Source organism: Oncorhynchus kisutch, linkage group LG19, assembly GCF_002021735.2.
Source record: "Oncorhynchus kisutch isolate 150728-3 linkage group LG19, Okis_V2, whole genome shotgun sequence".
NCBI classification, from domain to species: domain Eukaryota; kingdom Metazoa; phylum Chordata; class Actinopteri; order Salmoniformes; family Salmonidae; genus Oncorhynchus; species Oncorhynchus kisutch.
The window spans coordinates 22,489,403-22,512,836 of NC_034192.2; the positions used below are offsets into that span (position 1 = coordinate 22,489,403).

Here is a 23,434-nt window from a genome sequence, read left to right on the forward strand (position 1 = left end):
AGGATGCTTTGTTGTGAAATAGGAAGCCGATTCTAGATTTAATTTTGAATTGGAGATGCTTAATGTGAGTCTGGAAGGAGAGTTTACAGTTTAGCCAGACACCTAGGTGTTTATAGTTGTCCACATGTCAGAACAGTCCAGAGTAGTGATGCTAGATGGGCAGGCAGGTGTGGGCAGCGATTGGTTGAAGAGCATGCATTTAGTTTTACTTGCATTTAAGAACAGTTGGAGGCCACGGAAGGAGTGTTGTATGGCATTGAAGCTCGTCTGGAGGATAGTTAACACAGTGTCCACAACTTGCAGGCTTGTTTTCGAGTTGCTGTGCGTTTTGTTGCTAACCTGTTTTGCTACCTGACAACTTTACGGTTTTCACTTTTTAATTACCGTTCATATATTTATTTATTTTTTCCTCAACTTTTTCACTCCGGACGCTTTATCTGGACACGATTCGTCAGGACCTCCAACAGCCGAAGCTAAGTAGTAACATTAACATGATGCCTTCTAATTGCAGCCGCTGTACTCGCCTTCCGGCGAGGATAGCTGTGCTGCAAGCCCAGCTTCAGACGCAATCGTTAGGCAAGGGTAATTTCAGTGTAGGAAAGGATGAAACAGCGTCTGTGGCACCAGTAAGTACAGATAGTAGTGTAAATCCCCTGGCACAGTTCCCGCAGCCGGACAACTTTCTCACGGTTTCTGGAAGGAAATGCTGTAGGAACGCTCAACCGGTGTCGCTCATTCAGCCGACAGAAACTTTCAACCGGTTTTCCCCATTAAGCAGCGGGTCGGAGTCAGAGGCCGATTCTTCTCTGGTCTCTACTCCTCCCGTTACGGGGTCTGAGACGCCGAAGCTTCCCACCATTAGCTCTGACAAATTGAAAACTCTAGTCATTGGCGACTCCATTACCCGCAGTATTAGACTTAAAGCGAATCATCCAGCGATCATACACTGTTTACCCGGGGGCAGGGCTACCGACGTTAAGGCTAATCTGAAGATGGTGCTGGCTAAAGCTAAAACTGGCGAGTGTAGAGAGTATAGAGATATTGTTATCCACGTCGGCACCAACGATGTTAGGATGAAACAGTCAGAAATCACTAAGCGCAACATAGCTTCTGCGTGCATATCAGCTAGAAAGATGTGTCGGCATCGAGTAATTGTCTCTGGCCCCCTCCCAGTTAGGGGGAGTGATGAGCTCTACAGCAGAGTCTCACAACTCAATCGCTGGTTGAAAACTGTTTTCTGCCCCTCCCAAAAGTTAGAATTTGTAGATAATTGGCCCTCTTTCTGGGACTCACCCACAAACAGGACCAAGCCTGACCTGCTGAGGAGTGACGGACTCCATCCTAGCTGGAGGGGTGCTCTCATCTTATCTACCAACATAGACAGGGCTCTAACTCCTCTAGCTCCACAATGAAATAGGGTGCAGGCCAGGCAGCAGGCTGTTAGCCAGCCTGCCAGCATAGTGGAGTCTGCCATTAGCACAGTCAGTGTAGTCAGCTCAGCTATCACCATTGAGACCGTGTCTGTGCCTCGACCTAGGTTGGGCAAAACTAAACATGGCGGTGTTCGCCTTAGCAATCTCACTAGGATAAAGACCACCTCCATTCCTGTCATTACTGAAAGAGATCATGATACCTCACATCTCAAAATAGGGCTACTTAATGTTAGATCCCTTACTTCAAAGGCAATTATAGTCAATGAACTAATCACTGATCATAATCTTGATGTGATTGGCCTGACTGAAACATGGCTTAAGCCTGATGAATTTACTGTTTTAAATGAGGCCTCACCTCCTGGCTACACTAGTGACCATATCCCCCGTGCATCCCGCAAAGGCGGAGGTGTTGCTAACATTTACGATAGCAAATTTCAATTTACAAAAAAAAAATGACATTTTCGTCTTTTGAGCTTCTAGTCATAAAATCTATGCAGCCTACTCAATCACTTTTTATAGCTACTGTTTACAGGCCTCCTGGGCCATATACAGCGTTTCTCACTGAGTTCCCTGAATTCCTATCGGACCTTGTAGTCATAGCAGATAATAGTCTAATCTTTGGTGACTTTAATATTCACATGGAAAAGTCCACAGACCCACTCCAAAAGGCTTTCGGAGCCATCATCGACTCAGTGGGTTTTGTCCAACATGTCTCTGGACCCACTCACTGTCACAGTCATACGCTGGACCTAGTTTTGTCCCATGGAATAAATGTGGTGGATCTTAATGTTTTTCCTCATAATCCTGGACTATCGGACCACCATTTTATTACGTTTGCAATTGCAACAAATAATCTGCTTAGACCCCAACCAAGGAACATCAAAAGTCGTGCTATAAATTCACAGACAACACAAAGATTCCTTGATGCCCTTCCAGACTCCCTCTGCCTACCCAAGGACGCCAGAGGACAAAAATCAGTTAACCACCTAACTGAGGATCTCAATCTAACCTTGCGCAATACCCTAGATGCAGTTGCACCCCTAAAAACTAAAAAAAATTCTCATAAGAAACTAGCTCCCTGGTACACAGAAAATACCCGAGCTCTGAAGCAAGCTTCCAGAAAATTGGAACGGAAATGGCGCCACACCAAACTGGAAGTCTTCCGACTAGCTTGGAAGGACAGTACCGTGCAGTACCGTAGAGCCCTTACTGCTGCTCGATCATCCTATTTTTCTAACTTAATTGAGGAAAATAAGAACAATCCGAAATTCCTTTTTAATACTGTCGCAAAGCTAACTAAAAAGCAGCATTCCCCAAGAGAGGATGACTTTCACTTTAGCAGTGATAAATTCATGAACTTCTTTGAGGAAAAGATTATGATTATTAGAAAGCAAATTACGGACTCCTCTTTAAACCTGCGTATTCCTCCAAACCTCAGTTGTCCTGAGTCTGCACAACTCTGCCAGGACCTAGGATCAAGAGAGACGCTCAAGTGTTTTAGTACTATATCTCTTGACACAATGATGAAAATAATCATGGCCTCTAAACCTTCAAGCTGCATACTGGACCCTATTCCAACTAAACTACTGAAAGAGCTGCTTCCTGTGCTTGGCCCTCCTATGTTGAACATAATAAACGGCTCTCTATCCACTGGATGTGTACCAAACTCACTAAAAGTGGCAGTAATAAAGCCTCTCTTGAAAAAGCCAAACCTTGACCCAGAAAATATAAAAAACTATCGGCCTATATCGAATCTTCCATTCCTCTCAAAAATTTTAGAGAAGGCTGTTGCGCAGCAACTCACTGCCTTCCTGAAGACAAACAATGTATACGAAATGCTTCAGTCTGGTTTTAGACCCCATCATAGCACTGAGACGGCACTTGTGAAGGTGGTAAATGACATTTTAATGGCATCGGACCGAGGCTCTGCATCTGTCCTCGTGCTCCTAGACCTTAGTGCTGCTTTTGATACCATCGATCACCACATTCTTTTGGAGAGATTGGAAACCCAAATTGGTCTACACGGACATGTTCTGGCCTGGTTTAGATCTTATCTGTCGGAAAGATATCAGTTTGTCTCTGTGAATGGTTTGTCCTCTGACAAATCAACTGTAAATTTCGGTGTTCCTCAAGGTTCCGTTTTAGGACCACTATTGTTTTCACTATATATTTTACCTCTTGGGGATGTTATTCGAAAACATAATGTAAACTTTCACTGCTATGCGGATGACACACAGCTGTACATTTCAATGAAACATGGTGAAGCCCCAAAATTGCCCTCGCTAGAAGCATGTGTTTCAGACATAAGGAAGTGGCTGGCTGCAAACTTTCTACTATTAAACTCGGACAAAACAGAGATGCTTGTTCTAGGTCCCAAGAAACAAAGAGATCTTCTGTTGAATCTGACAATTAATCTTAATGGTTGTACAGTCGTCTCAAATAAAACTGTGAAGGACCTCGGCGTTACTCTGGACCCTGATCTCTCTTTTGAAGAACATATCAAGACCATTTCGAGGACAGCTTTTTCCATCTACGTAACATTGCAAAAATCAGAAACTTTCTGTCCAAAAATGATGCAGAAAAATTAATCCATGCTTTTGTCACTTCTAGGTTAGACTACTGCAATGCTCTATTTTCCGGCTACCCGGATAAAGCACTAAATAAACTTCAGTTAGTGCTAAATACGGCTGCTAGAATCCTGACTAGAACCAAAAAATTTGATCATATTACTCCAGTGCTAGCCTCTCTACACTGGCTTCCTGTCAAAGCAAGGGCTGATTTCAAGGTTTTACTGCTAACCTACAAAGCATTACATGGGCTTGCTCCTACCTATCTCTCTGATTTGGTCCTGCCGTACATACCTACACGTACGCTACGGTCACAAGACGCAGGCCTCCTAATTGTCCCTAGAATTTCTAAGCAAACAGCTGGAGGCAGGGCTTTCTCCTATAGAGCTCCATTTTTATGGAACGGTCTGCCTACCCATGTCAGAGACGCAAACTCGGTCTCAACCTTTAAGTCTTTACTGAAGACTCATCTCTTCAGTGGGTCATATGATTGAGTGTAGTCTGGCCCAGGAGTGGGAAGGTGAACGGAAAGGCTCTGGAGCAACGAACCGCCCTTGCTGTCTCTGCCTGGCCGGTTCCCCTCTTTCCACTGGGATTCTCTGCCTCTAACCCTATTACAGGGGCTGAGTCACTGGCTTGCTGGGGCTCTCTCATGCCGTCCCTGGAGGGGGTGCGTCACCTGAGTGGGTTGATTCACTGTTGTGGTCATCCTGTCTGGGTTGGCGCCCCCCCCTTGGGTTGTGCCGTGGCGGAGATCTTTGTGGGCTATACTCAGCCTTGTCTCAGGATGGTAAGTTGGTGGTTGAAGATATCCCTCTAGTGGTGTGGGGGCTGTGCTTTGGCAAAGTGGGTGGGGTTATATCCTTCCTGTTTGGCCCTGTCCGGGGGTGTCCTCGGATGGGGCCACAGTGTCTCCTGACCCCTCCTGTCTCAGCCTCCAGTATTTATGCTGCAGTAGTTTATGTGTCGGGGGGCTGGGGTCAGTTTGTTATATCTGGAGTACTTCTCCTGTCCTATTCGGTGTCCTGTGTGAATCTAAGTGTGCGTTCTCTAATTCTCTCCTTCTCTCTTTCTTTCTCTCTCTCGGAGGACCTGAGCCCTAGGACCATGCCCCAGGACTACCTGACATGATGACTCCTTGCTGTCCCCAGTCCACCTGGCCATGCTGCTGCTCCAGTTTCAACTTCCACCTGACTGTGCTGCTGCTCTAGTTTCAACTGTTCTGCCTTATTATTATTCGACCATGCTGGTCATTTATGAACATTTGAACATCTTGGCCATGTTCTGTTATAATCTCCACCCGGCACAGCCAGAAGAGGACTGGCCACCCCACATAGCCTGGTTCCTCTCTAGGTTTCTTCCTAGGTATTGGCCTTTCTAGGGAGTTTTTCCTAGCCACCGTGCTTCTACACCTGCATTGCTTGCTGTTTGGGGTTTTAGGCTGGGTTTCTGTACAGCACTTTGAGATATCAGCTGATGTACGAAGGGCTATATAAATAAATTTGATTTGATTTGTCCAAAGAAGGGCCAGAAGTATACAGAATGGTGTCTGCGTAGAGGTGGATCAGAGAATCACCAGCAGCAAGAGCGACATCATTGATGATCATTTCTCTGTATACACCATAATTTGCAAATAAATTCATTAACAATCCTACAATGTGATTTTCTGGATTCTTTTTCTCATTTTGTCTGTCATAGCTGAAGTGTACCTTTGATGAAAATGACAGGCCTCTCTCATATTTTTAAGTGGGAGAACTTGCACAATTGGTGGCTGACTAAATACTTTTTTTGCCCCACTGTATGTAAGGTGCCTCAGTCGAGCAGTGAATTTCAAACACAGATTCCACCACCAAGACCAGGGAGGTTTTCCAATGCCTTGCAAAGAAGGGCACCTATTGGTAGATGGGTAAAAATAAAACAAGCAGACATTAATAACTTCACCATGTTCAAAAGGATATCAATTACACTGTGGATGGTGTAGCCTAGCCGTTAAAAGCATTGGGCCAGTAACGAAATTCCCTAGCCAAGGTGGAAATATCTGGCGTTCTGCTCTTGAGAAAGGCAGTTAAGCCCCAAAAACAACTGCTTCCCGGGTGAAACAACTGCTTCCCTGCCAAAACATGAACGTTTTGGCAGAAGACACATTTCGGTTGAATGCATTCAGTTGTGCAACTGACTAGGTATTCCCTTCCCTTTCCCAATAAACCCAGTCCCTACAAACATACAGGCGTCCTTCCTAACTCAGTTGACGGAGAGGAAGGAAACCGCTCAGGGATTTCACCATGAGGTGACTTTAAAAACAGGCTGTGATTGGAGAAAACTGAGGATGGATCAACAACATTGTTCGTTACTCCACAATACTAACCTAATTGGACAGTGAAAAGAAGGAAGCTCGTACAGAATAAAAATATTCACATACATACATCACATTTGCAACAAGGCACTAAATTAATACTGCAAAAAATGTGGCAAAGCAATTAACTTTTTTTCGCCCCCTGAATACAACGTGTTATGTTTGGGGCAAATTCAATACAACACATTACTTTGTACCACTCTCCATATTTTCATGCATAGTGGTGGCTGCATCATGTTATGGGTATGCTTGTAATCATTAAGGACTCTGGAGTTTATCAGGATAAAAATTAAACGGAATGGTGCTAAGCACAGGCAAAATCCTAGAGGAAAATCTTTTTGTCTGCGTTCCACCAGACACTGGGAGGAATTCACCTTTCAGCAGGACAATAACCTAAAACACAAGGCCTAATCTAATAAATAATCCACTGGAGTTGCTTACCAAGAAGAAAGATCCTGAGTGACAGAGTTACAGTTTTGACAGATTTACTGGAAAATCTATGGCAACTCCTGAAAATGGTTGTCCAGCAATGATCAACAGCACATTTGACAGAACTTGAAGAATTTAAGTAGAAGAATTGGCAAATATTGCACAATCCAGGTGTGGAAACACAGCTGTAATCGCAACTAACGGTTATTTTACAAAGTATTGACTCAGGGGTGTGAATACTTATGTAAATGAGATATTTCTGTATTTCATTTTCAATACATTTCAAAAAATGTCTAAACATGTTTTCACTTTTTTATTATGGGTATTGTATGTTGATGGGTGAGGAAAAACATATTGAATCAATTTTGAATTCAGGCTGTAAGTCAAGACATATGAATTAATACTTTCTGAAGGCACTGTATGTGGCATCTATGGATCTAAGATCTCTGAACACAATCATTTCCAGACTTGTACCTAAAACAACATGGCCGCTACTGACCAATTTTTATTTTACCTTTATTTAACCAGGCAAGTCAGTTAAGAACAAATTCTTATTTTCAATGACGGCCTAGGAACAGTGGGTGTTCAGGGGCAGAACGACAGATTTGTACCTTGTCAGCTCGGGGGTTTGAACTTGCAACCTTCCGGTTACTAGTCCAACGCTCTAACCACTAGGCTACCCTGCCGCCCCAATACAAATTCATATGGACATGGTCTGCCACATAGATACATAACAACATTTGGTACACGTTACAAACACTGTCAAGACTCAACATATCCAAGAATGGTAAGAGGGTGCCGGAGAAGAAGGCAGACGTTTTACTTGACCCCAACCGAATGTGGTTTTTTTTTGTGTTTATTTGCATGGTTTTGTGACTTATTTTTGTACTTATTTTGTACATAATGTTGCGGCTACCGTCTCTTATGACCGAAAAATAACTTCTGGACATCAGAACTGTGATTACTCACCACGGACTGGCAGAATCATTTTTTTCCTTTAACGAGTCTGACGAGGCCAATGCGAACGATATACTGACTAAACACCTCCCTCTGCAACTGGATCCTGGACTTCCTGATGGGCTGTCCCCAAGTGGTAAGGGTAGGTAACAACACATCCGCCACGTTGATCGTCAACACAGGGGCCCCTCGGGTGCGTGCTCAGTCCCCTCCTGTACTCCCTGTTCACTCATGACTGTACGGCCAGGCACGACTCCAACACCATCATTAAGTTTGCAGATGACACAACAGTGGTAAGCCTGACCACTGGCAACAATGAGACAGCCTATAGGGAGAAGGTCAGAGACCTGGCCATGTGGTGCCAGGACAACAACATCTCCCGAAAACGTGAAAAAGACAAAGGAGATGATTGTGGACTACAGGAAAAAGATGACCGAGCACGCCCCCATTCTCATTGACGGGGCTGCATTGGATCAGGTTGAGAGCTTCAAGTTCCTTGGTGTCCACATCACCAACAAACTAACATGGTCCAAGCACACCTAGACAGTCGTGAAGAGGGTACGACAAAACCTATTCCCCATCAGGAGACTGAAAAGATTTGGCATGGGTCCTCAGATCCTCAAAAGGTTCTACAGCTGCACCATCGAGAGCATGGTTGCATCACTGCCTGGTATGGCAACTGCTCGGCATCCGACCGCAAGGCACTACAGAGGGTAGTGCGAACGGCCCAGTACATCACTGGGGCCAAGCTTCCTGCCATCCAGGACCTCTATAACAGGTGGTGTCAGAGGAAGGCCCTAAAATGGTCAGTCACCCTAGTCATAGACTGTTCTCTCTGCTACAGCACGGCAAGCAGTACCGGAGCGCCGAGTCTAGGTCCAAGAGGCTTCAAAAACAACTTCTAGCCCCCAAGCCATAAGATTCCTGAACACCTAATGAAATGGCTACCCGGGCTATTTGCATTGAGCCCCCCCCCCCCCCTCTCTTTTACACCGCCTGTTGTTATCATCTATGCATAGTCACTTTAATAACTCTACCGACATGTACATATTACCTCAACTAACCGGTGCCCCCGCACATTGACACTGTACTGGTGTCCCCCTGTATATAGTCTCACTATTGTTATTTTACTGCTGCTCTTTAATTACTTGTTACTTTCACTCTTCTTATCTGTATTTTTGGTTGCATTGTTGGTTAGGAGCGTGTAAGTAAGCAATTCACAGTAAGGTTTACACCTGTTGTATTCGGCACATGTGACAATTACGATTTGATTTGAACATTCGTATCGAACCCCAAACGGTGGTGCTATAACGGGCACATGTTTATATCTCTTGATCTATTTGACTCAAGAGTGTTGAAATTTGGCTAACATGCTCACAATGAAATTGGGGAGGGGACTGTGGATCTATCCTGGTCCGTTAGTAGGTTAGTCACACGCAACATCTGACGGCACTGGCGAAAACTTTGGTGAAGTAAGCGTTTTGCCAAGGAGATCTGGCATTTACAAAATTACCCTGATTGGCAGGAGCTATACTAGTTAACTGATATGTAATACACGCAATATTTCAATTGGGCCAATTTGTTTGTATTATTCTTCAATTTGATTTGATCTAGTTACCTTTGGGATTAAAAAAGTTTAAACCAATCAAGCTGTTTTCAATAGTGGTCAGGCAGACACACTTGCATTCTTGGGCTATAGTATCATTATAGGACACTACCTAAGTACTATTGTTGGTGTTCTCAAAAGTTTCCTTTCTGAGACCCACCAGTTCGTTTGTTCTATATTATGGTTCTTCTGTTTCATCTCTGCTTTTTCAGGGACCCCTGTAATCAACTTCCTGGGGCTCCTATGCCCCCTATTGAGGACCACTATCTGTCGTTTTTAGGCTTTAAAATGCCTAATAATTGTGACAAAGTTCAAAGTAACACAAAATGATTTTGAGAAGAAAATCCAAAACAGCCAGGAACGTCATACCAGCAGATGGATGACGTCATTCATATCTCGTTGCTTTGAAAGTATGTACGGCTCGGGTGGGGAAATCTTTCTTCTTTATCATCACTGCGCATGACGAATTCCCAAACTAGCCTCTCCCTTCCTCAACGCTTTCAGTCTGCCCTCACATTATGCGCCTGCGTACTACTATCTAGGGGCTCCAGAATAGGGAGAATCGGTGGGAGTTAGCAAGCTGTGTAATGGCGGCCTCGGTGTTGCTGTCTGCGGAGAACACCGGACTTACTTTTGCGGTCGGTAATTCTGGAACTGTAGGGGCTCCCGGGAATGGAGTAGGGGTACCGGTTCCTGTACCTTGGAATCGGTCACTGGACAGGGCATTAGACGAAGCCTCGGCAACTGGTTGCCTCAACCTCAGCGGCAGGAAACTGAAGGAGTTCCCGAGGAGCGCCGCAAACCACGACCTTACAGACACAACTCGGGCCGGTGAGTGGGGATCGAGACTCGCGCAGCAGAATAGATGGAACTTGTCTTTAAAATGTTGATAATACAATTACATGGAACAACCCCAAAAAGACACCTCGACGGTGGGTGGGTAACTAGCCAGCCAGCCAGCGGCTCGAAAAATAAACTTGTTTTGACTTGGAGTACCAAGTTATCCTGCTAGCTAACGCCAGGACACTGCCTGGCCAACAACATTAGCAAGCGAGCTAAGGCTAGCCAGCGTCCAGACCTTTCCAGAGACAGTAGACACGGGTGTGACTGAACGAGAATTACGGTTTGGCTACTAGCAAACTAACTAGCTAATTTAGTTACAGTTAACTATTTGCTTTGGGAAGTGAGCAAATTATCGCTCAACTAGCGCCATGTTAAATAAGTTAGCTATATGGCAATGTTCCTGTTTATTTGTAGCGTTAGCTAACGTATGAGGTTATAGTTAACTGACTAGCTTGAAAGCAACGTTTATTTGACTGGTGGCTTGTTGACGCTATCTAGCTACGCCCAACTTTCGTCAGTTCATATTTTCATATGGATGTAGCTAGCTAGTTATAAAATTGTACATGTGTCTGCTGCAAGTACATTCCCAGACACTCAACGTTATAATACGTTGAGCGAGAACTGGCAAATCGGGACGCCTATTGGATGTGTAAGGATTTGAATCAACAACCAGTGTTGTCGCCATTACCTGTTTTTGCCGTCAATTTGTGGTTTTGAAAATGACAGAGGGAATACTGTACGGGGATTTATTTTTGTTTGTGATGCGATGCTCATTTTTAGGCATGGTACGCTGCACCGTCGTGACTGTTTATGTGCGGTGGACAGTCAGTGCAGATGTTGAGGGATTGTGGTTGCCTGGGGGGGTTGGGCTTTGACACCATGTGGCAATTTCATGAACCCTGCTCCAGACGGTCACAAACGGCCACTAAACACACGTATAGTTTGGATGGCTCATGACATAACAGTACTTCTCTCTTCTATAGTTTTCCCCTTCTTTCACCAATTTCACGTTTCTTCTCAGTCTCCTATAGGCCTATTGAATGCAGGAATTAACCTCTTATGAGTTTTTTTTGCCCTGGACCCTGACCCCTAGGGCAGGTTGACTCATAACCTGCAGTTATATCTGCAGGGCAGGTGGGTTTAGGGTCATTAAGCAACATGTAATCTTATTAAAATCTATTCATATACACCCCAGGAAGAATATGACACCTTTGAAAAAAAAAACTGCAAATTCTGACAAGCGAACAATTATGGCCATTTTACATTTTCATAAATTCTTAGTATATGTAATTCCCAAATATTCTAAGGGATTTGTGAAAATTCTATAGCAATATAGAGTGGGAATGCAGCTGTGCGTTTTAACAATTTATAGGCACTGCAGTAGATAAATGTTTTTATCTCGTACAGGAGCGGAATCTGGCTATGGCGCACCAGTCTGCATAATCAGAGCTACAATAGGTCTTTATGAAAACAAGTCAGTTGCCACATGGGCCTGTCATCATTCACTTTGAACAGGACTGTGTGTTTACAGTCAGTAGCAACAGCGCGACTTTAGATCATTAGAATGCATTCGCCAAAAGCCACAAAATACACCTGAATGGATTTCTACAAATACCACCGGAGTCCTCTTCCATTTGGGAACTCTACAGTCCTATTGATGAAACAAACATGAAAAGGCTGGCTCTTTCTCCCTGAGTTATGCACATCAACAAGATCAAGATCAACAACTAATGCCAGCCAGAGAAAGATGTGCTAAAATCTAATGAAGGACCATTAGATAAACCCCCTCAAACTTTTTCAGCTAGTTGACCATGAAAATTACACTGATAAATGTTGGGGAATTCTATTCGTCCTTCTGCAGCTGACCTGCCAATCCATGCTTGTCTCAACCAAGCACCCAAGCTAACTGGCTAAACTTGGCTAGCTTGCTAGCTTTTTCCTGACACAAATGAGAGAGAACCTCATTGACCATCTTACTCGCACTATGAGAGTTGGTTAGGCTGTTTACATGTTATCTAGAGCATTCGTGACGTACTTTTTTTGCCTACTTTATTGACACCGGTCATATTCAGTGGGTGTTATGTGTTTGTAGCAGCTAGCTATCTGGCGAGTATTAGGCTCCATGTTTTTAGCTTGCTACATGAATAGATACACTAGCCTATGTACCAGGCCAGCTGTGATTTACAACCTGATAGCAATATTTTTGGGGACTACCCAGAAATGTATTGGTGAATTATATTATTCATGCATTGAACTGCATCCATCTTTTCTGACAATAATGCCTTAGTGTAGGTCATGGAATGTTGAGTCAGTTATAATCCGTGAAGTTGGTTTTGGAGCATAAACTGGGAATTTTATATTTTTGGCTGATATTATTTTTGTCTGTTTCATATCTGCAAAGTAGTTAATGCTGTCAGTTCCACTTTAAATATTGTGTGGATGAAGGGCAGGTGTGTGGCGGCTGGGTTGAATAGCCTAAAGACAAAACAATCATGTGCCTTTTATTGAGGAGAGGCTTCTGTCTGAGCACTCTACCATAAAGGCCTAATTGGTGGAGAGCTGCAGAGATGGTTGTCCTTTTGGGTGGTTCTCCCATCTCCACAGAGGAACTCTGGAGCTTGGTCGGAGTGACCATCGGGTTCTTGGTCACCTCCCTGACCAAGGCCTTTCTCCCCCTGTTGCTCAATTTTGCCAAATGGCCAGCTCTAGGACGAGTCTTGGTGGTTCCAAGCTTCTTCCATTTAAGAATGATGGAGGCCAATGTGTTCTTGGGGACCTTCAATGCGGCATACATTTTTTGGTACACTTCCCCAGATCTATGCCTCAACACAATCCGGTCTGCAAGTTTTACGGACAATTCCTTTGGGCCTCATGGCTTGGATTTTGCTCGGACATGCACCTTAAATAGACAAGTGTGTGTCTATCCAAATCATTTGAAATTATCACAGGTGGACTCCAATCAAGTTGTAGAAACATCTCAAGGATGACCAATGGAAACAGGATGCACTTATGCACTGAAAACTTATGTAAAGGTATTTCTGTTTTTTATTTGTAATACATTTGCAAAACATTTCTAAAAACATTTTAACTTTAACTATGGGTTATTTGTTGTGTGTAGATTGAGGATTATATATCTTTTTAATCCGTTTTAGAATAAGTCTGTAACAAAATGTAGAAAAGGACAACAACTAACCGAGCCACTGCCTGTTAACCCCGCTACGTCCAGAAGGCGAGGTCAGTACAGGTGCATCAAAGCTGGGACCGAGAGACTGAAAAACAGCTTCTATCTCAAGGCCATCAGACTGTTAAACAGCCATCACTAGCACATTAGAGGCTGCTCCCTATAGTCATAGACTAGAAATCACTGGCCACTTTAAGGAATGGAACACTAGTCACATTAATAATATTTACATATCTGGCATTACTCATCTCATATGTATATACTGTTTTCTATACTATTCTACTGTATCTTAGTTTTTTTTTTTTTTTTTTAATTTTTAATTTCACCTTTATTTAACCAGGTAGGCTAGTTGAGAACAAGTTCTCATTTACAACTGCGACCTGGCCAAGATAAAGCATAGCAGTGTGAGCATACAACAAAGAGTTACACATGGAGTAAACAAATTAACAAGTCAATAACACAGTAGAAAACAAAGGGGGAGTCTATATACAATGTGTGCAGAAGGCATGAGTAGGTAGGCAAATAATTACAATTTTGCAGATTAACACTGGAGTGATGAATGATCAGATGGTCATGTACAGGTAGAGATATTGGTGTGCAAAAGAGCAGAAAAGTAAATAAATAAAACAGTATGGGGATGAGGTAGGTGAAAAAGGGTGGGCTATTTACCAATGGACTATGTACAGCTGCAGCGATCGGTTAGCTGCTCAGATAGCTGATGTTTGAAGTTGGTGAGGGAGATAAAAGTCTCCAACTTCAGCGATTTTTGCAATTCGTTCCAGTCACAGGCAGCAGAGTACTGGAACGAAAGGCGGCCAAATGAGGTGTTGGCTTTAGGGATAATCAGTGAGATACACCTGCTGGAGCGCGTGCTACGGATGGGTGTTGCCATCGTGACCAGTGAGCTGAGATAAGGCGGAGCTTTACCTAGCATGGACTTGTAGATGACCTGGAGCCAGTGGGTCTGGCGACGAATATGTAGCGAGGGCCAGCCGACTAGAGCATACAAGTCGCAGTGGTGGGTGGTATAAGGTGCTTTAGTGACAAAACGGATGGCACTGTGATAAACTGCATCCAGTTTGCTGAGTAGAGTGTTGGAAGCCATTTTGTAGATGACATCGCCAAAGTCGAGGATCGGTAGGATAGTCAGTTTTACTAGGGTAAGCTTGGCGGCGTGAGTGAAGGAGGCTTTGTTGCGGAATAGAAAGCCGACTCTTGATTTAATTTTCGATTGGAGATGTTTGATATGAGTCTGGAAGGAGAGTTTGCAGTCTAGCCAGACACCTAGGTACTTATAGACGTCCACATATTCTAGGTCGGAACCATCCAGGGTGGTGATGCTAGTCGGGTGCAGGCAGCGACCGGTTGAAAAGCATGCATTTGGTTTTACTAGCGTTTAAGAGCAGTTGGAGGCCACGGAAGGAGTGTTGAATGGCATTGAAGCTTGTTTGGAGGTTAGATAGCAGTGTCCAAAGACGGGCCGAAAGTATATAGAATGGTGTCGTCTGCGTAGAGGTGGATCAGGGAATCGCCCGCAGCAAGAGCAACATCATTGATATACACAGAGAAAAGAGTCGGCCCATGAATTGAACCCTGTGGCACCCCCATAGAGACTGCCAGAGGACCAGACAGCATGCCCTCCGATTTGACGCACTGAACTCTGTCTGCAAAGTAATTGGTGAACCAGGCAAGGCAGTCATCCGAAAAACCGAGGCTCCTGAGTCTGCCGATAAGAATATGGTGATTGACAGAGTCGAAAGCCTTGGCAAGGTCGATGAAGACGGCTGCACAGTACTGTCTTTTAGTACCTTGAGTGTGGCTGAGGTGCACCCATGACCGGCTCGGAAACCAGATTGCACAGCGGAGAAGGTACGGTGGGATTCGAGATGGTCAGTGACCTGTTTGTTGACTTGGCTTTCGAAGACCTTAGATAGGCAGGGCAGGATGGATATAGGTCTGTAACAGTTTGGGTCCAGGGTGTCTCCCCCTTTGAAGAGGGGGATGACTGCGGCAGCTTTCCAATCCTTGGGGATCTCAGACGATATGAAAGAGAGGTTGAACAGGCTGGTAATAGGGGTTGCGACAATGGTGGCAGATAGTTTCAGAAATAGAGGGTCCAGATTGTCAAGCCCAGCTGATTTGTACGGGTCCAGGTTTTGCAGCTCTTTCAGAACATCTGCTATCTGGATTTGGTTAAAGGAGAACCTGGAGAGGCTTGGGCGAGGAGCTGCGGGGGGGGCGGAGCTGTTGGCCGAGGTTGAAGTAGCCAGGCGGAAGGCATGGCCAGCCGTTGAGAAATGCTTATTGAAGTTTTCGATAATCATGGATTTATCAGTGGTGACCGTGTTACCTAGCCTCAGTGCAGTGGGCAGCTGGGAGGAGGTGCTCTTGTTCTCCATGGACTTCACAGTGTCCCAGAACTTTTTGGAGTTGGAGCTACAGGATGCAAACTTCTGCCTGAAGAAGCTGGCCTTAGCTTTCCTGACTGACTGCGTGTATTGGTTCCGGACTTCCCTGAACAGTTGCATATCACGGGGACTATTCGATGCTATTGCAGTCCGCCACAGGATGTTTTTGTGCTGGTCGAGGGCAGTCAGGTCTGGGGTGAACCAAGGGCTGTATCTGTTCTTAGTTCTGCATTTTTTGAACGGAGCATGCTTATCTAAAATGGTGAGGAAGTTACTTTTAAAGAATGACCAGGCATCCTCAACTGACGGGATGAGGTCAATGTCCTTCCAGGATACCCGGGCCAGGTCGATTAGAAAGGCCTGCTCACAGAAGTGTTTTAGGGAGCGTTTGACAGTGATGAGGGGTGGTCGTTTGACTGCGGCTCCGTAGCGGATACAGGCAATGAGGCAGTGATCGCTGAGATCCTGGTTGAAGACAGCGGAGGTGTATTTGGAGGGCCAGTTGGTCAGGATGACGTCTATGAGGGTGCCCTTGTTTACAGAGTTAGGGTTGTACCTGGTGGGTTCCTTGATGATTTGTGTGAGATTGAGGGCATCTAGCTTAGATTGTAGGACTGGCGGGGTGTTAAGCATATCCCAGTTTAGGTCACCTAACAGAACAAACTCTGAAGCTAGATGGGGGGCGATCAATTCACAAATGGTGAATGTATTACTCATCTCATATGTATATACTGTATTCTATTCTACTGTATCTTAGTCTGTGCTGCTCTGACATTGCTTGCCCAAATATTTATATATTCATAATTCATTCCTTTACTTTAGATTTGTGTGTTGTGAAATATGTTTAATATTACGACACTGTTAGAGATAGAAACTCAAGCGTTTCGCTACATCCGCAATAACATCTGCTAAACATGTGTATGTGACAAATACAATTTGATTTTTATGTGAAAAGGGTTTAGGGGTCTGAAAACTCTCAGAATGCACTCTAGGCCCACCCATTTGGGAGCCATACCAACAGATACTCCTGTGTACCCCCACCCTTTTCCCCCTTTTGACTATCCCGCAGGTAAAGAAGCCAGATATGGAGGTCCGGTCGGTTGGATGTACTGCCAAGTATGGTACAGAAATTAACATTAAATTATATGGCAACAGCTCTGGTGGACATTCCTGCAGTCAGCATGCCAATTGTGTGCTCCCTCACCTTGAGACATGTAGCATTGTGTTGCATGACAAACTGCACAGTGACCTTTTATTTCCCCCCAGCACAAGGTGCACCTGTGTAATGATCGTGCTGTTTAATCAGCATCTTGATATACCACACCTGTCAGGTGGATGGATTGTCTTGACAAAGGATAAATAAATGCTCACTAACAGATGTAAACACATTTGTGCACAACATTTTAAAGAAATAAAGTTTTTTGTGCATATGGAACATTTCTGTGGTCTTTTATTTCAACTCATGAAAGATGGGACCAGCACTTTACATGTTGTTTCATATCTTTGTTCAGTATATATTACAGACAAGTGGACTAACACAAATCCGGCACCCCTGTTACAATTCTTGCCATTACTGACTGTAGCCTACAGCGCATTCTCTGTATTAGCTGGTTAGGGTTCTGTGCAGGCCTCAGATTTTTACTTATAGTCAGGCTGTTGCTAATAGGTTATTAGCAATTGCGGGCGGGTGCGGATGACCCTTGCACAACTAACACACACTCAGTCTCACACTGAGTGTGTGTTGGGATGTATCTGGGTCAATATCGATTGTCTGGAATGGCGGAAGTGACCTCTAAGTTCAATTGTTTCTCTTCTGCTCTACTGGGTACCAATTAGTGGCATGGCCGTGGAGGTGTGCTGTATGTTGTTCAGACAACCATGTTCATAATAAGTTACCTTTCATAAAACCTGAAGGCTCACGTGGCTTGCTCCTTCTTTCTAATGCCTAGGCCATAGTTCAGCAGGCAAACTAAAATAGTATTTTGGCAGACAACCTGGGTTTAATTACCAATCTGTAACAGTCTGGGGGGTGATTTTGGGAGATGGAATCAGGGGCAATGGTAGACAGACTGATATGAGGTCTGAAAAGTGATGTTAAATGATGAAGAGTAAAGAGATGTTTGGGAGGCAAGGGCCATTCTTTTCTCCCTAGCAGGGACCTATAGAAGAATAACTGATGGCTCTCTTAGTGGAAGTGTGATGCTTGGGAGGAGGAGGATGATAGGGCAGGGAGAGGAAGACTGACAGGGCCAGTGTTGTTATGATACCTCTTCCTCCTGTTTGTCACATGAAGATATTGAGTAATCCCATCAATTCTGGGCCAAACAACAACAGAGCCAACTTGTTTGGCCGGCCTGGCAGCACACACACAGCTTCAAGCTGTTGAGCCCCATACAGCAAAAACCCACACGCACAGCAACAATTTATAGGTTAACAAAACACTGGGGGAATGGGGAATTTACCTAAGACTGATAGTCAATGTTTTGACATAGATCTTCTGTTATAGTTTGGCTATCCATTTCTGTATGAGTCATTCCACCTCAAAGTGCACAAGGAAGAGGATTTAGACGCACACCATCTCAGATTGTTTTAAAATAGTCTGGAGTTAGAAACCCTTGAGATTAGCATTCCTGAAACATTATTTTGTTTAAATATAATTTGATCTCTGAGAAATTAAGCTAATTGATTGCACCCAAATTGGCCATTTTTAATTTATAGGATTCATGTCTTCAATAAATATAGTACCTAACATCTGATTTGTAATATAACATGATTTTGAGCATAATTCTTCCTAATAATGTATTAGACATGAGGAATCGAATAAAATGATCAATAGCCACCTACAAGCCCTCCACACACATCCCACCCCAACAACCAGTATACGATATTAGTTCTGTCTGACAACCTAATGTAATGTTCTCTCTGTGAGTCTGGTGATGGTTATTTTCCCCTGTTCAGACAAATTAGACATTGAAGTTACTGGCATTCTTAGTGTGAAAGTTTTGCTCATTAGATGCTGCTGTTCCTACTACCACCACACCCTTTTTATGAATTTAATGTCTCTTGTTTCTTAAATGGATCACATTTTCTTTAACTTTGGGTAGAAAACTCATTGCTTTTACCGAAATCCCAACCAATTAAATATATATTTTTTTGTAATTTTTAATTGTACAATTTTTTTAACCCCTTCGTCTCCCCTATTTTGTCATCCAATTACGATCTTGTCTCATCGCTGCAACTCCCCAACGGGCTCAGGAAAGGGAAAGTTTGAGTCATGCGTCCTCTGAAACATGAGAATGCAAATAGTACCTGCAAAACACCAGTCTCAATGTCAACAGCGAAGAGGTGTCTCTGGGAAACTGGTGTTTTGTGGGTACTGTTTAATGAAGCTGCCAGTTGAGGACTTGTGAGGTGTCTGGTTCTCAAACTAGACACACTAAAATACTTGTTATCTTGCTCAGTTGTGCACCGGGGCCTCCCACTCTTTCTATTCTGGTTAGAGACAGTTTGCTCTGTGCTGTGAAGGGAGTAGTACACAGCGTTGTACGAGATCTTCAGTTTCTTGGCAATTTCTCACATGGAATAGCTTTCCTTTCTCAGAACAAGAATAGACTGAGTTTCAGAAGAAAGTGCTTTGTTTCTGGACATTTTGAGCCGGTAATCGAACCCACAAATTCTGATGCTCTAGATACTCAACTACTCTAAAGAAGGCCAGTTTTATTGCTTCTTTAATCAGAACAACAGTTTTCAGCTGTGCTAACATAATTGGAAAAGGTTTTAATAATGATCAATTATCCTTTTAAAATTATTAGCTAACACAACGTGCTATTGGAACACAGGAGTGATGGTTGCTGATAATGGGCCTCTGCACACCTATGTAGATATTCCATTAAATATCAGCCATTTCCAGGTACGATAGTCATTTACAACATTAACAATGTCTACACTGTATTTCGGGTCAGTTTGTTATTTTAATGGATAAAAAATGGTCTTTCCTTTCTAAATCAAGGACATATGTAAGTAACCCCAAACTTTGAACGGTAATGTATAAAAGCAGCAAATGCCATTTAATAAGAAGGGGCTAGAGGCGTCTTATATGGTGAACAATGATGGGGGGAAAAGGCCCCAAAAAACTATACAGACAATGCCTTCATCAAACAACACTGTTTCATGATGCATCAGTAACATGGCAGGCAATGTTTTGAAACAATTACTGCTTCGCATACAAGCCAGTGAATTCTATGCATTACAGCTGGATGAGTCAACAGACATGGGGGGGCCTGGCACAGCTCCTGGTAAATGTCCGTTAGGTTTATGGGGGGTCAATTAAGAAAGACATCCTCTTCTGCGAACCACTGGAAACCAGGACAACATGAGTGGATCTTTTTTAAGTACTGGGCAGCTTTGTGACATCAAATGGACTTCAGTGGTCAAGATGTGTTATCTGTACTGATGGCGCAAACGCCATGACAGGGAGACGTGGTAGAGTGGTAATGCGCTTGCAAGCAGTTGCTCCCGACGCCACTTAGGTACACTGCAGCATCCACCGAGAGGCTCTTGCTGCCAAGGGAATGCCTGACAGCTTGAAAGACGTTTTGGACACTACAGTGAAAATGATTAACTTTGTTAAAGCAAGGCCCCTGAACTCTCGTGTATTTTCTGCACTATGCAATGATATGGGCAGCGACCATGTAACACTTTTACAACATACTGAAGTACGCTGGTTATCAAGGGGCAAAGTATTGACATGTTGTTTTTAATTGAGAGACAAGCTTAAAGTTTACTTTACTGACTGTTATTTTCACTTGTCTGACCGCTTGCATGATGACGAGTTTCTTATAGTAAAAAGCACAACCCAACATTGCAGAGTTATGTGCATCCTTTCAAGCACACCCTTCTCATTAACCTGTGGTGAGTTATTCACCAATTTCTTTATGAACAAATAAGGTTCTATATGTAAGATGGTTAAATAAAGAGCAAATTGATTGATTATTATATTATATTGTGCCCTGGTCCTATAAGAGCTCTGGTTGTGACGACAACTCACTCATTCTTATGTTTAATAAATGTATCATACAGTGTGTGGCAGGCTTACAATGATGGCAAAAAACAACATTGGAGATTGCGCTCATCCTGGTGCTAGAGGGGGTACGCAGCTGGAGGTTGAGTGTTTAAAGGGGTATGGGTCTATAAAAAGTTTGGGGACCCCTGGAACCACCACTACATATTTCCGTTAGTAGCCTGCATTTACTGTTAATTTCCATAATTTCTAATCAGCCATGTTTGTTTGGTTATGGTAATTTTTGTTAGTTCTGTTGTTATTATTACTATTATTATTACAGTCGTTTACTGTTCTTATTGTTGGAGTTCACACATTGTTTGCAGAGCTCACAAACCTATATGCTACAGGTTTTGGTTATTTTATTACATTTATGAGTTTTGTCAATTGATTCATTGTCTTTTGTTTGGAGCGCTCTTGTCAATGTTGAATCAGGACGTACACCTGATTACGCATATCGAAGTAGGCCTAGGCTACCTGTCCTGCACGCAAATGTAGGCCTATAAATGTTACCATTTGGGGATGTCTGATTAGTATTTCTGTCACCACCACTAATGTGCTGTGGCGCTTCTCAAAAACATATTTCACCTCAAACAGCAAGTAAAGAATGTCTGTTTTTACATCCATTTGAGAATGACAGTAGTTCCTCAATGTATTTGAAAAATATTTCCAGCTCTCCCTTTCGATAACCACTTGGCATGAAAGGGAGAAATGTAATACTCTGATACAGTGGAAACTTCATAAAATACCTGATTTACTTGTTATCTCTTGCACAAATAGCCTACAGCTGTGACTGTCCCGAGCTCATGAAACTGAGGGCCCAGAATATTTTATAAACTGTTGCAAGTTTGCTAGCACAAGCTTCAGCTGGACACAGTTGATACAATGTTTCAAAATTGTTGCAGACATGCCATGAGTAGACTGAGGATATATATATATATTTTTTTTTTATCAAGACATTTTCTTCCTTGCAGGCTGCAATGTTTTTATTTGTTGGCTTTATGTAGGCAATTTTTTTCCATACAGTTGAAGTCGGAAGTTTACATACACTTTACATTTCTTGTTAACCAACTATAGTTTTGGCAAGTCGGTTAGGACATCTACTAGTAATTTTTCCATCAATTGTTTTAGAGACAGATTATTTCACTTATAATTTACTGTATCACATTTCCAGTAGGTCAGAAGTTTACATACACTAAATTGACTGTGCCTTTAAACTGTGCCATTGTATATAGACTTGTTTATACTGTATTATTGACTGTATGTTTGTTTTACTCCATGTGTAACTCTGTGTCGTTGTATCTGTCGAACTGCTTTGCTTTATCTTGGCCAGGTCGCAATTGTAAATGAGAACTTGTTCTCAACTTGCCTACCTGGTTAAATTAAGGTAAAATAAAATAAATTAAACCGCTTGGAAAATTCTAGAAAATTATTTCATGGCTTTAGAAGCTTCTGATAGGCTAATTGACATCATTTGAGTCAATTGGAGGTGTACCTGTGGATGTATTTCAAGGCCTCTTTGCTTGACCTCATGGGAAATTCAAAATAAATCACCCAAGACCTCAGGGGAAAAAATGTAAACCTCCAAGTCTGGTTCATCCTTGGGAGCAATTTCCAAACTCCTGAAGGTACCACGTTAATCTGTACAAACAATAGTACCCAAGTATAAACACCATGGGACCACGCAGCCGTCATACCGCTCAGGAAGGAGACGCGTTCTGTCTCCTAGAGATTAATGTACTTTTGTGCGAAAAGTGCAAATCAATCCCAGAACAACAGCAAAGAACCGTGTGAAGATGCTGGAGGAAACCGGTAAAAAAGTATCTATATTGATAGTAAAATGAGTCCTATATCGACATTAAGAAGCCACTGCTCCAAAACCGCCATAAAAAACAGTCTACGGTTTGCAACTGCACATGGGGACAAAGATCGTACTTTCTGGAGAAATGTCGTCTGGTCTGGTGAAACAAAAATACAACTTTTTGGCTGTAATGACCATCATAACGATGGTCATTACAGCCATCGTGGTGAGGCTTGCAAGCTGAAGAACACCATCCCAACCGTGAAGCCTGGGGGTGGCAGCATCATGTTGTGGGGGTGCTTTGCTGCAGGAGGGACTGGTGCACTACACAAAATAGATGGCATCATAAGGCAGGGAAATTGTGGATATATTGAAACAACATCTCAAGACATCAGTCAGGAAGTTAAAGCTTGGTCGCAAATGGGTCTTCCAAATGGACAATGACCTGACGCGTTCTTCCAAAATTGTGGCAAAATGTCTTAAGGACAACAAAGTCAAGGTATTGGAGTGGCCATCACAAAGCCCTGACCTCACTCCTGTAGAAAATGTGTGGGCAGAACTGAAAAGCGTGTGTGAGCAAGGAGGCCTACAAACCTGACTCAGTTACACCAGCTCTGTCAGGAGGAATGGGCCAAAATTCACCCAATTTATTGTGGGAAGCTTGTGAAAGGTTACCTGAAATGTTTGACCCAAGTTAAACAATTTAAAGGCAATGCAACCAAATACTAATTGAGTGTATGTAAACTTCTGACCCACTGGGAATGTGATGAAAGAAATGAAATCTGAAAAATCATTCT

At 43.2% G+C, this 23,434-nt stretch overlaps 1 protein-coding gene across 7 annotated transcripts in view; it reads left to right on the forward strand.

Moving 5' to 3' along the window:
• The first annotated feature begins 9,783 nt into the window (after positions 1–9,783).
• Positions 9,784–23,434, forward strand: part of LOC109864452 (DISP complex protein LRCH3) — an 81,910-nt gene continuing 68,259 nt past the window's right edge. For 4 of the 7 annotated variants that reach the window (XM_020452244.2, XM_031798591.1, XM_031798592.1 and 1 more), the window contains exon 1: positions 9,786–10,176. In XM_020452244.2, coding sequence (XP_020307833.2) covers positions 9,933–10,176 — 244 coding nt within the window. In that variant the 5' untranslated portion in view covers positions 9,786–9,932. Of the gene's footprint in view, positions 10,177–23,434 lie in introns of all 7 variants that reach the window. The other 3 variants (XM_031798589.1, XM_031798590.1, XM_031798594.1) reach the window with 2 other exon arrangements.